Source organism: Leishmania infantum, chromosome 33, assembly GCF_000002875.2.
Source record: "Leishmania infantum JPCM5 genome chromosome 33".
In the NCBI taxonomy this organism is placed as follows: Eukaryota; Euglenozoa; class Kinetoplastea; order Trypanosomatida; family Trypanosomatidae; genus Leishmania; species Leishmania infantum.
This window is the reverse complement of record NC_009417.2, coordinates 1,226,585-1,240,243: the sequence shown is the minus strand read 5'-3', so window position 1 is coordinate 1,240,243 and position 13,659 is coordinate 1,226,585. Positions and strand designations below refer to the sequence as shown.

General features: G+C 58.0%; 1 protein-coding gene across 1 annotated transcript; it reads right to left on the bottom strand.

Annotated features, from left to right (window-relative positions):
• Positions 1-4,322: 4,322 nt before the first annotated feature.
• LINJ_33_3040 (conserved hypothetical protein) lies at positions 4,323-12,548 on the bottom strand (the record flags this gene model as incomplete). Its single annotated transcript, XM_001468312.1, has 1 exon — positions 4,323-12,548. One exon carries the CDS (start codon positions 12,546-12,548, stop codon positions 4,323-4,325), a length of 8,226 nt encoding a protein of 2,741 aa, XP_001468349.1.
• Between the last annotated feature and the right edge of the window lie 1,111 nt (positions 12,549-13,659).

The following is a 13,659-nucleotide window of genomic DNA, read 5'->3' as shown; positions in this document are numbered from 1 at the left end:
AAAACAAAGAACAGAAGACACCATGAAACAAAACGCCCGCTTCCACATAAACGAAAAAGCAGTCCGAACGGTTTATCTAAAAGCACAAAATATAGAGAGATCAAGAGAGAGAGTTGTCTTTATGCAAAGAGGGATCGTTGAATGAGCTACCTATCCAGCAAAAACTTGATCTCACAGTTGTACAGGTACGTATGGGCGACAATGAAAATAGGACATAAGACAGAAGGGAAGAGAGCAAAAGCGGGTCAAGGCTGCGGGTGATGCAGAAGCCAAGATACAGCAAAGACAGTAAGACAATAAAGCAAACGCAAAAAAAAAGAACGAAATAAGAACGGGGAAGGAGTTCTACGCCGAAAAGATAAAAAACGGCAAGCGAAAAGAGAATCGCACACCGAGAAAAAAAAAATAGAGATGATGATGGATCACCGCCGCACGACAAAATAAAAGGAAAAAAAAAACAAGTAGTAAAGCACCAGAAGAAAAGATGCACACACACACACACGCACAAACTGGCACGAACAAAAACTCCACAACAAGTAACGTAAAAAAAAGCGATGAGGAGGAGCGGGAGAACAACCACCAAATCGGAGATCTTCCGCACCAATCAATGATCGACGCAAGGGAAACAGAAAGAGAGAGAGGCACAGACAGTTTGAAAAAAAAAAAGAACGGAGGCAGGGGGAAAACGAATTGAGACGAAGGAGCACGTGAAAAAAAAATGAGAGAGATTTCTCGTGATGTGAAAAAACGGCGTTTGACCTTCTCCGTTGGGCGTATGATGGCGCTCACATGCGTGTGGCTAGGCGTACGCGGATGACTGATGCAAGACTTGTTCTTGTACTGTACGCGAAACTATACGAGATAGTATAGGCAGGGTGGGGGGTATGCGACGGTTGCAGCAATGTGTGTATCTTCGTGCGAAATGCGTGTGCAGAGGCAACAAGGACTCTCCGCACGCCTACAGGTAATGGAGGGCGGGGATGGAAAACGAAAAACGATGAGTAAGAGAAGAAGGTGGCGCTTGTGCTGACAAGACGCACGCCGACGATCTTTTAGCGGCAATGACCTCCAGAGCACAACAGTGAAACACCTAAAACAAAAAAAAGACAGCTCGATCTTGTGGCAATCGTTGATTTGCTTGCTTTTTATCTCGCTGTTCCTCTGCTAAAAAAGCGTTGTTTTTTGGACGTAGGGCTCTCCGTGTGCACTCGTTGTACTGCGTTGAATCTGCCTGGGGTCACTCACCTCTCTCGCACCTGTACGCAACGCACGCTGTCCACTGTGGTGGAGAGAAGGGGGGCGATCGCTCTCCTGCTGATGCCACGCTAGTGGCCTCGACGGTCTCGCTGGAGAGGAAGCACACGCGCAAAAAACCACAAAGAAAGGCACCAACGAAGAAAGAGGCTAAAGAAGCAATAGAGAAGACAGTAGATAACGAGTGCCGAGTTGACGCACGGAACGGGTGGAGAAATGAATCCGAGAGCGCACCCAAGTATATGTGGAAGGGAGGAGACTTAACAAGGGGGAGAGGGGCTGAAGAGGTGCAGCAAGCGCAACGGTGTAACGAGGAGAGCTAGACAGAGACAGAGAGAGAGCAAGATAGCGCAAAATCCCCACACAAGCAGACCGACCGACACAAAGAGGTGTGCAGACGTCGACGTGTGGTAAAAAAAATGGGCAAAAAGGGGGGCGAGAAGGAAAATGACAAGGAAGCTCAGTCAGACAAGAGGCCGCGTAAAACGAAAAAGAGACCAGGCAAGAGCACACACGCATACGGGCACGCAAAGCGAGAGTGAGAGGCAGGACCAGTATACGAGCCGTTTGGCCACCGGCGTTAGCAGCACCATATCCACAGCAACTCCCCACCACCACCACCCAGCAATGGCAGCAAAAGGAAGAAGAACAGAACAGTGCGAAAGAAACAGAGGGGTGTACTGGGAGGAGGGAGAAGGTATGGTATGCAATGGAAAAAAAATAAGAAACGCAGACAGAAACCCGGATAAAAAAAAAGGCTCCGTGGTCGTCGGATTCGCAGAGAGAGGGTCCACAAGACAGAGAGAGTTAGCGAGAGCGCACGCGTAAGAAAAAAAGTGCAGTTAGGAAGGGTGTTCTGAGTCAAGCGGGGATGGAGGAGGAGGGGGGGGGTACAATCGGCCAATGGGCTGGAGGTGGCGATGAAAGGTGCGTGTGTGTTGCAAAGGGGTGGAGGATGAACTGGAAAACCTTTTGTGATGTGGTGAGATGGTAGAATGGAGGTGACGGAGGAGACGACGAAAAAAAAAACCGATACCCTTTTTTGTGTCTTCTTTTTGTCTGATCGTTGGTAAGTCGTGGCGGGCAAAGTCACTCGAAAGCGAAGAAAGAGATGAAAGATAAGGGCTGAACAGCGCGACGGGGAAACAGTACAAAAAAAGAGAAAAACAGAACACGACCAGTGCCGGGAGTCAGACAGACGCACGCAAGCGATGTCGGTGTTGGCCGTCGTTGCACTCCTCGCCGTGTGTATGTGTGTAAAAGCCTGTGCTGACCTTTTTCTTTTTTTTTCACTTTCGCTTCTCTTCTTGACCCCTTCCAAGTTGTCCTCACTTACTTCTCTTCCCTGCGCGCGTGTGTGTTGTCTGTTGACGCTTTATCTTCCTTGTTTTCAAAGGCGGCTTCCGTCGCTGCTGCTCTCTTTACGTTTGCCTTTTGGTGCTGCTCTTCTGATAACCAGTCAGCTGAACGCGACCTACGCACGTCCGGGTTCGTATAGAGTTTGAGTGTCCTGCACGCTGCCGGTGGAAAGATAAGACGTGAACGTCTCCGAACGCTCACAAGGAACGATGAGCACGCGGCATGTCCCATGTGCGTGGGTGAGAATGCGAAAGCGAGAGAGGGAGAAAGAGCCACACGGAAAGAGAAAAGCGGCGAAGATGAGAGCTACAAGTCGGCGGAAAGAGGTAAGACATTGCACCCCGGAAACGCTGCGATGCTTGAGCGCGCTCAATCCAGCGGACCTCCTCCACTACGTGTGAGCTCGCGGTTGATGAAGCAGCGAGTCGTTCTGGTCGCGTTCAAAGATGACGATGAGCATCATCATCTTTTGGGAGCACCCGGGCACACGTAAGAGCGCGCAGAATGCGTATGGGCGACATACGTGTGTGCTTAGACACGTCGAGGGGGCACCTACTGGATGCGCTGGCGTTATCCTCCGCTGCTTGTTTGCTGAGAAAATCTGCTACCTAAAACAAAAATGAACGGCTAACCCCCTCCGCTTTCCGCTCATCCAGACATCCACTTTTCTCATTATGTCGTTTCCGCTTTTTTTTCTCCGTTTTACACCTGATTCGCATCCTCTTCGCTGTCAAGCACGTGCAGTGTAGCCATGCGCGTGAAGCAAACGAGGGAGAGAGGGAGAGGCAATCATGAATGACACAAAAATACACCGAATGAATGACTTCAGCTATTACATACATATATATACATATGTGTGTGTGTGTACGTGTCGGAGAGCGGATGCCGCCGCCGTGTCTCTGTGTGAGAAGCTCAAGTACGTGTGTGCATGCAGGATTGTATCGCTCCATGCGTCTGAGCGCGTGCATAGCTGTTGCAGTTTTTTTTTTGTCCGCTCCCTTTGAAAGGGTCGGAGTAGGCGTCCGGGGCATCGCTCTTCAAGTGCAAGCAGCTTTTTCTTCGTACGCCACCACCACGTCTAACCAAGGCACAAACAAGCACGTACGGAGACGAGGAAGGCGAGAAGAAGTGTGCTTCCCCAGAGAAGGGGCGAAGAAGAGCAACGAAGCGCCAACAAAAATACCCACAGAAAGCGAGAGCGAGAGCGAGCGAGCGAAACAGACAGCGACGCGCGTCTGTGTTGCGCATGTAAGGAGCAAGACGGCGGGCAAAAGAAAAAGGAATTCAAAAAAAAATGCACACAGAAAATGAGATACGGTTGGCGGGCACGTGAGAAAAGTGACCACGGCATGGGAAAGGCATCGGTACTCGCACACAGGGTGCGAGAACGCGAAGACAGAAAAGAAAAAGCAAGAGAGGGCAAAGAGGGAATGCCAGAGATCGGAAAAAGGAGAGAGAGACAAACACACAGACGGCAAGAGAACGGCAACGCACCTGATATATGGCGAGCGAAGCGACACGGCAGTGAACAGTAGAGTGAGGAAGAAAAGATTGAAGAGGAAAGGGAGAGATGATGGGGCGCGTTCCTGATGGCAGCGACGCACACGCAGAGAGGCAAAAGCACAAATGCACGCAAAAAAAAAGAGTGCACAAAGATTCGACACGGTAATGCAGCCGCCATCATAGCATACACACATTTCTGAAGCTGTCTATGCCCGCAAGTGGGGTGCGCCGCCAAGCGGGACGAAGGGGCGTGGCTGCACGGAGGAAAGGGTGTTGCGCTGCAGCGCCTCCGCGTCGGCCAGCAGATGTTCGGCGACCTTAACGCGGCTCAGAATATACTCTTTCTCCTCCTCGCTGGATGACGGAGTCATGCGCTCCTTCAGCTGCACGATGCCGCGCTGCAGCTCTCGGATGTGCCGCGACACACTGTTCACCTCCGCGGGGCGGTTGCGCACTTGGGTAATACCGTGAAGCGCGCGCAGCAGCTTGCCGGGGTTCTCCTCCTCATCGCTGATGCCAAACAGCGCGACGGTGAAGCACGGCCCGCGGAGAATGTTGTGGAACAACTCCAACGGCTCGCTCGTATCGCCCCCCAGCACACGCTCGTAATGATGAACGGCGTCGAAGACGGCGGTGCACAAAAGCGACGACACCAGCACATCCTTGGTCGGCTTCGTTACACGCTGGGTTAGGGTCAGCAAGACCACCATGATGCCTGGATCTGCTGACTGCAGCGCCGGATCGGCATTGTCGATGGCCACCGCTAGGAAGTGGTCGAAGTCCTGCGGTGTGGAGACGAGGTGCGACGTTACTCCGACAACGCGGGGGCCATAAAGAGGTTTGTGCTCCATCTCGAAGCGGTGGTACGTCGCGTCGGCGTCGGTGGGCAGCAGGTCAGCTGTCACTTCATCCTTGATGAGAGCAATGGAAACGTACAGCTCGCCCGTCACCGTGGGTGGCTTGAAGGAAGCGGAGGAAGTCAAGCCCTCACGCGGCCCTGCCTCGCGTCCGAGAATCGCGTCGAGGATGCTGTTAGCGATGCAGCGCAGCATCAGCGGCGTGAAGGCGCTATAGCTGCTGTCGGCGGCGAGCAAGCCCGTGTGATAGCCGGCAAGGAACTTGGCTACCAGTTTATCCATGAGTTTCGACGACAAGGACCGATGTGACTCGTCGCACACAATCACCTCGTCGCTGTCGTAGCGCATTCCCCCCTGGCTCGTGCAAAGGATCGAGTTGCCGTGCACTGCGACCGAGCCGGCGCCCATCAGCACCTGCTCGAAACATACCAGCGACTGGATGTGGTTCCCCTCGCCCTCCGGGTTCACCGCGGTGATGGAAGGCAACGAGCGCTCCGTAGCCGGTCGGCTGGTGGGCGGCGGCGCTGTAGCCGCCACGGCACTGACGGCAGAGGCTTTGTTCATCAAACTGGAGTCATTAGTGCCGTTCGCGTTGTTCCTGCGTGGCGCTGCCGTGGCAAGTGAACCCGGATCGGGGCCTTTGACGGCTGCCGTGCCTGTCGGCGCCGTCCCCCGCTCCTGGTCCTCGTGCAGGTAGGCCTTGGGCTGGTGGTGGTCGAAGTCGTGTAGAAGCGCGTCTGCATCCTTCACCATCTCCGCCAGCCGCCCGATCATTTCCTTCGTTGCCGCTCGTTCATCCCGGTCATGCGTGCTCTCGTACTTGGCGATCAGGTTCGGCGTTAAGTCGTTGCGGATGCCGGCCACGAACTTCGCCACACTGCCCGGGTGTGTCGCGCGGTTGCTCACCTCGCCCAACCGCCGCTGCACCTGCAGCATCTGGTTGGCGCGAGACTCCTCGCTGCCGATGCCGAGCAGTGCGATCGTGTAGCTGGGGCCGCCGAGGGCGTAGTGGAACAACGCGCGCGGTACGAGAGGACTGCGGTCCAGGACAGACGTGTAGAGCCCGACGTGCTCGCCGGCGAAGGTTGCCACCAGCGAGCACACGAGCACGTCTCCCTCCTCCTCTAGCTGCAGCTTGAAAATGAGAGAGCAGAAGAGGAAGCCGTAGTCGCGGCCGTTGTCGTCGGAGGCGGCGCGGAGCAGCGCGGCGTCAATCGTGGCGTTGAAGGTGGCCGAGTTCGTGATATTAGAGTAGGTGACACCGTGGACGCAGGAGCCGAACAGGGGCGAAATGGCAATGACGAGCTTCTGCGCTTCGCCGGAGTCCTTTAGCAAGTCGACAACAGACTCCCCCTTCACCTTCACAATTGAGACGCTGAGACGTCCTCTGCGATGCGTCCCATCGCGGTTCATGTCTGCAAAGATTGTGTGCACAACGGACTTGAGCACCTGTGCACAGACGCCGGTCGGACGACTCTCAGCGCCGAGAATGGAGGCGTTGCCGCCGAGAAGCAGTGTTTTACACAGCTCCGTCAGCAGGTCCGCTTGAATCGACTCCTGCGCCGGCGCCACCTCGCGCACCTCGTCCACGTCGTATTCCTCAAAGTCATCGTCGGTGGTGGCAATCACCATTGTATTATCGTACGTCACGTTCGACGTTTCGCAGCAGCGTGGGTCAACGATGACGAGCGTGCGCACCTTTGTCGACGTCGGGATCGGCGCCTTCTTGCCGTCGTCGGCCGTCGAACTCTGCCGCGCGGCCACGGAGACGTCGTGTACAAGCGAGGAGTCGATGGAGTCAACGCACGGAACGACCGGGATGTTGCCGGGGTCCATGGCGGCTATGCTGGGCCACTGTGGTCCATTCGACCCAATTCGCGTAGGAGCCGCGAGCAGCCCTTTCCGACCTGCACCCACACGCCTGCTCCCCACACCCGGTGGCGCACACATCGGCCGTTGCATCGACCCGTCTGCACCGCCGGCCAACGCAGGTTTGCCGCGTTGACACAACTCGCTGTCGTCCGCGATGCAACGTTCATTAAGTGGCTTGGCTGCCATTGTCGTTGCCGAGGACAATGGTGGATCTTGCGACACCCCTCGCTCGCCTTTCTTCAGCAAGGTGCCCGCGCCGGGCCTGCTGCCTACGGACGCAGTGGTGCTGTCACCCAGATCCTCGAAGTTCATAAACCATGTCCTGTGTGGCGCGGCCCCGCCTTCGTTCCCGCGGCGCACGTACGCAGTACTCAACGACATGCTGGCGCTTCTGTGCCCTGCCAGTGGTGAAGAGTTCTGCTGCAGTGGACGGAACTGCGCAATCTGATGGTTGGAAGGCGTGGTCGCTGGTGACAGTGGTGTCTTTGCCGTGGCGCTCGCGTCCGACTCGACGTTCGGCGCATCGCTTCGGCGGCGCGTGGCTAGCAGCTGCGTGAGCTGTATCGGCGGTTCCTCCACGGCGGTATATGACGGGGAGTGCTTGCGCGCCAGGGCAGAACCAGTGCCGCGCGACGGCAGCAGTACCGTGTCGACGGTGGCTGTCGCCTTGCTCGTCGACAAACGCTTGCGCAGCGCCGCCAGGTCCGGATTCGGCATCGCGCCGTCGTCTGCGCTGCGCCGCTGCGCGCGCGGGGGCGTCGCTGCCGACAGTGGCGGCGCAGCAGATGTTGACGCCGGCGCCGTCGACGTGAGCGCCCTAGCGCGCCGAACCTGCGACGACTCCCGCACCGCCTTCGGTCGATAGCCTGCGGGGTCGTTGAGGATGCTCTGCGCCGTCGCAACCTGCTCTAAAAGCCGCTTGTGCAGCTGTGCTCGGGACCCAGGGTGCTGCTTTCGCCCCCGGTGCCCACTTAACGACGGTGAACAGCTGGTGCTGTCGCTCACACTGTTGCTACTAGAGATGCTGACGCTGTTCCGCCGCTGCTCTGAAATCACCTTCGTTATGGTGGAGCCGGAGCTCCGCCTCCTGCCGGACTTCCCGTCTTCGACGCGGTTCTGCAGCTTCTGCTGCGCTAGCTCCAAGAAGCGTCGAACACTTCCCACGCGGCACGGCTTATTGGTAACACTAGCGAGTCGGTGCTGCACGTTCAGCAGCGGCACCACCGTCGCCGTGTCGTCGACGTCCACCGACATCAGCGCCGTCGTCAACGTCGGCCCGCCCAGCGCAGAGTGGAAAAGCGCAAATGGGGTGTGCTGTGCCTTGCACAAGGCCGCTAAGTAGGTGCTGCCGTCGCACCCCGCGTCTGTGATCAAGTACGAGGACAGCAAAACGTCGCTGCCGCGCGGCTGCTTCAGCAACAGCGACATCACAAGGAGGCCAGCACTAGGTTGCTGCCGCTGAACCGCCAGGTCGCACCGCTTGTACGACTCTGTCACCATCGCTGAAAGGTGTCCGATTCCCGTCACTGCCACGTAGGTGACATCGTCCAGTGTGGAGCCAAATAGCGGCGATGTCGAGAAGGTTGAGCGCACTGCGCGTTCGGGGTCGTGCAACAGGTCCTGCGTGTTGCCACCGGCGACGAACGCGATGGAGGCAAAGAGTTCCCCGTGGGGAGGCATGTGCGACAGCACTCCCTCCACCACCTCCCGAATCGCCGTTAGTGAGGCGTGATGCGCCTTCTCGGTACTCGCGAGCAACAGCGCCACGTTCACACCAGCCAGAAACTTGCGGTTCATCTCCGTCAGCGTTAACGACGACAAGCGTCGCCGCGGCAATGCGCCGTTCGGCAGCACCCCACCCACGACGCCGCTGCCCCTCGTGCTGACGGGCCGCTCGACCTGCTTTGACGCCTCAGCGTCACTGATGCGCAAAAACTCGTCCACGAAGAAGAAGCGCGTGCGCTCGTGTGGTTGCTGCACCTTGAGCGTCTTGCTGCTCTCACTCAGCTCCACAACCCCCACCGTTCCCTCGTCGAATAGCCCCGACGCGGCCGTGCTCGGGGCGATGCTGCCGTTGCTGCGCCGTCGTCCGTTGCCGTCGTCCTTGGCTGTCACAGGCACACCGCCTTTCTCAGCGCCGGAGCTGCTCGTGAACACCACCACTGCGCGCACGTTGGTTTTGGCTACCGCACCGTTGCCCTTTCCACGTCCAGCGGGAGAGAGGGTGTCTGCCACGGCAGGTGCGGCCACCTCGATGTGGGGGCTGCTGACTGTTGCGACCATTGCCGCCTTGGGAATGAGGCCAGCCGCCGGAACCGGCTGCCGCACTGCTCGGTCGCGCTGCGGGGACGACTTGCTCACGCGCTTCGCCGCCTTGATGGCGTTAAGCCCACTCCCGACAGTTCCGGACGTCTCCAGGTGCGGGGTGGCCTCCAGGATGCGCTGTTGCTCCTGCATCTCACGGCACATCTCCGGCTTCCCCTCCTGCACCAGCAGCTGGCGGCGCCGCAGCTCCTCCAGCTGCTTTTCGGCCTTTCGCTTTGACATGAAGGCCTGTATGCGCTGCCGCCGCTCCTCGTTGGCCTGCTGCGTCTGCCGGTCGCGGTCCTGCTGCTTCAACGCTTCCAAATGCGAATCCTCGGCAGTGGTGGCAGAGACGCGGGACTTGAGCAAGAAGGCTGGCAGCATGTAGTCACCGTTGCGGAACTCTGTGAGACGTCGCCGCGGCGGCGTCGCTGCCGCGCCGTGCTCCCCACTTGTTGTCGCCTCACAGTCCGTTCGGCTGACAGACGCCTGCCGGCTTAGGGACGACGGCCGCAGCGGAATAGGTAGGCACTTCTTCAGTGCGATGGGCTCCACCGTTACTGGCTCCGAGAGAGGTCCCCGCGACGAGCGCCGCCTGCAGCCAGCCGGCGTCGTGGCCCCACCATTCTTGCAGATGCAGTGAAGATGGCTGCTAGTGGCGCCAGAGCCGGAGGTACTGCTGTTGGCAGTCATGCCCTCCTGTGCGCTGGTGTTTTGATCAAGGAACACGGGCGGTGGCAGCACGTTTGCACGCGTGGCGCCACTGTCCACCAAGTCCTCGTCGGCCGCCTCCTCGAAACAGAGGAATGTTTTACCCACGTCGCCCAGGGTGCTGTCACCGTTTCTACGGCTGCCTAATCGCGTTTTGCTGGACACCGCAGTAACCAACTCCGAAGGCAGGGAAGTCGCGGCGCGACCGTACGGATCGTTCCAAGCTGGTATCGGAGACTCTCGTGAGCCTTCACGACTGCTGGTAGCCGGCGCTCGCTGTAGTGCCTCTGATGCTGTCATGCCTGGACCGTCGGAGTCTGAGGTGGTTTTGCTGTCACCATCCCCGCGTGTACGGTTGTGCCGAGACGGGCGCAGCTTCTGCTGGAGCAGCGAGAGTCGCTGCTGCGACGCGCTGATGTGCCCGTCCAACAGCGAGGAGCGGCAACCACGCGCAGCCAGGGCGACGGCGTCACTCGTGTTGCTGTCACTGCGCTCCCCTCTCTCCTTGCTGTTGGTGAATGGGGCCTCCACTGCGACGCGGGCCGCGGGCAGTACGGTGGGGCTGCTCTCTACTGGAGAGCGGATGAGCTGCGGCGGCCCTGTCATGTAGCCACCCGCCAAGAGATCTTCATCCATGTAAGGGTACGGCGTCGCAGTGCTAGGGGTTGCCGGGTCACGCGCCCGCGCAACATCGCCAACGCTGCCATCGGGCTTTGCAGAGGCGTTGGTCGCCTTACCGGTCGCTGGCTTGGCAGCCCCCGCGACAGAGGCGCGAGTCGCCCCTGTCGAGGCGTATGATTGCACGCAAGTTATGGCTGCCACCGTCTGCGATGCGGCTGTCACACAGGAACGCTGCGCTGGCTGCCCATTGGCCGGTTTCGCGGCGGCCTTGGCGAAATTCGTCGTTGACAGAGCCTCGGTAGCCGCTGCAGAGGTGGGATCCGGCACAACTTCGCCGTTCACGGCGGCCGCCGATGTGCTTTTGTTGGGCCCTAGGGAGGTGCTCCAGACGTGCCGACGGCATTTTGTCGCATGGCCCCGGGTCGGTGGTTGCGGTGATGCCGAGGCGGTAGCGCTGGACCTTGGGTAAGCGCCGGTGCTGCCCTTCCCCCCTTCACCGCTGAACGGGCTGCCGGCAGTCATCGTCGTTGGCACTGTCGTCTTCAGTGTCGGTGAACCTACGAGCGAGGTGTGAGCACCAACGGCACCTGATTGCCTAGGCCGTTGCTTCGCCTGCCCCACCGCCAGGGTAGGGGATCGCAGAGGAGGGGTGAGGGTGCGCGCATCGCCCAGAAACGCGTCGAGGTCTGATGGTTGGTAATCTGCGGGGCAAGGCGGGCCGCTGCCTCGCCGCCTGCTCAGGGGCCCGCTGCCTCCTACCAACAACTGAGAGACACCCGAGACAGATGAGTTGTTCACCGGTGCCGTGGCCGTGGCGCCGGCGAACATATCGTAGTCACCAAGCAGATTCTTCATGAAGACATCCACCTCTCGCTTGAAGTTCTCCCCAATTGCAGAGCCCGCGTGCGTCGTGCAGGGGCCGCCACGCGCAGATGTCAACAACCCCGCCGCCTTCGGCTCCAGTGCCTCGAGCCACGTATTGAACTCTTCTGCATTCCGGTCCGCAGCAGGAGCGGCGCGCAGGCTCGTGCTGGACGCACTCGCCCCAGGATGCCCTTTCGCCGCCGCGGCAGCAGCAGTGGTGTTCGCGTCGCCATCCTCAAAGTGCAAGAGAAAGTAGGGCTTCTTCAACTCGCCCTGTACGGCCGGTGTGAGCCGTTTGAAGGATGGCTGACGACCAAACCCAAGCTGGTTGCCGTGTAAGAAGGTGTCGATGCCAAAACTGAACCCCTCGCTATCGTTGTGTGGCTGTGAGACTGAGGGGTAGGGGTGCAACGGGGGCGGCGCAGATGGCGCTGAAGGACATGTTGACACACCAGCAGCGGCTGTTCCGGGATGCAACGTGAAAAGCTTTGATGTATGGCCAGCCGCCGCTGCCCCTTTGCCGGCAGCCGTCACAGTTGCGTTTGTGGCACGGTGGTTGCTCGTGCCCTTCGCGCTTCGGTGGTGAGCATCGCCGCTGCTGGTGTTAGCGCTGTAGTTGACTGTGTTGTTGTGCCCCGCCGCCAGGCCCGAGGCACCTCCGAAAATCTCAAAATACTTATCCGGTGTTGAAGGACGCTTAAGGTCTGTCACCGTGTTGATTCTGAGGTTGAGGTGGTGCGCTGAGACGGCTGAGTTCGGCGCTGCAGGTCTGGGTACCGACGCCGACGCTGCATGTGGCTCCTCGATGGGCTGCTTAGCCATGGGTGTGATGGGCAGCGTGTCAAAGTCAGCACCGCTCACGGACCGGCTCGCCACACTCGGTGTCTGTGTCTGCATGTTGGCCTCCTCAGCGCCGATGTCAAAGACAGAGTTGCTCTCCGATAATACGCTTGCCAAATTGCTGCCATCGGCCCCGGCAAAGTCCTCAAGCTCCAGCGCTGTCAGTACTCCATCGCCTCCTCTGTCGTAGCTCCCCACCAGGGACTCATCCAGGTAGTCGTACTGTGACTGCGACTCCCCGGCACTGTCGTGCGTGACACCCACAAAAAGGGAGCTGCTGTGCTCATGACGCCGCACCGTTGCGCCCATCAGGCCCCCATCATCGAGGTCATTGGCGTAGATGTAGTCACCACTTGCCATCATGGTGCCCTGGTCGCTTGTTTGAGCTCGCAGTGATCACACGTATGCGTGTATGTACGTATCTCTGCGCGCTGCCTCGCCCTTGTCCTCGCCTTCTCTACCTTTCCAAACAGACCACAGATAGAACAAAAAGGGGGTAGGAAAAGGGAAAGCAGCGTGTAAGAGTGGACGTCAGAAAAAAAAAGGCGCACGTAACTCGTCCGCCAAAGAGAAAAACTACACAGAAGGGCGAAGGAGCAATACGCCTAGCGAAAAAAAAGAGGGGGTAGGCGCGGAAGGGGCATACACGATGAGTAGGGAGAAGAGGACGGCGGGAGAACAGTAGCATGCAGAACCAACAGAAAGCAAACCAAAGAGGAGAGGGGGGCTGAATTTGGAGGAGGGGGAAGACTAAAGTGCCGGAAAGGCAGCAAGAAACAAAAAAAATCCAGACGACACGTGACTGCGAACCAAAATGGAAGCAAAGGAAAACGAAACTAAAAGAGACAGACGACACCTAACCGCAACTCGCAAATGAAAAGAGAAAACAGCGAGGATAGGTAAGAGAAGAACACAGTGGTGCCGGAAAGAGGCAGACGACGACGACTTCTGATACCCAAGAGTGCACCCTCAGTGCACCGAAAAAAAAGTCAACAAATAAAGAAAAACACAAAGAATGGGGAATTGTCAGCGACAACAACTTAAAGGGAGAAACACAGCACACAGGGAGAGAGCGCCCAGTAAGACTGCATCTATCACTAAAAATATGTACGACTATTGCAATCGAGGAGAACCAAATGACATAAAAGGAAAAACAGATATGTAACGGGGTTTGGATGGGGGTGTGTGCACGAATAAAAAAAAGGCAAAGACACACACACACACTCGCACGCTGAAAAGCACAAACGAATGGGACAAGGGAGGGGCCTTGCTTCATGCGCTTGCTTCTCTATCGGTTTGTCTGTCTGTGTGCGCGCACACGCTGTTCGCTCGCCCGTCTTTATCCACATGCACACACACACGCTTGATTTTATTTCGCACAGGCACTCTAGGCACGTGTGAATCCCTCTCTGTCTTCTCTCGTGGCTATAGCCTTCTTTGCTGCCGTATGCGTGCGTGCGTGCGCGCGCACAAG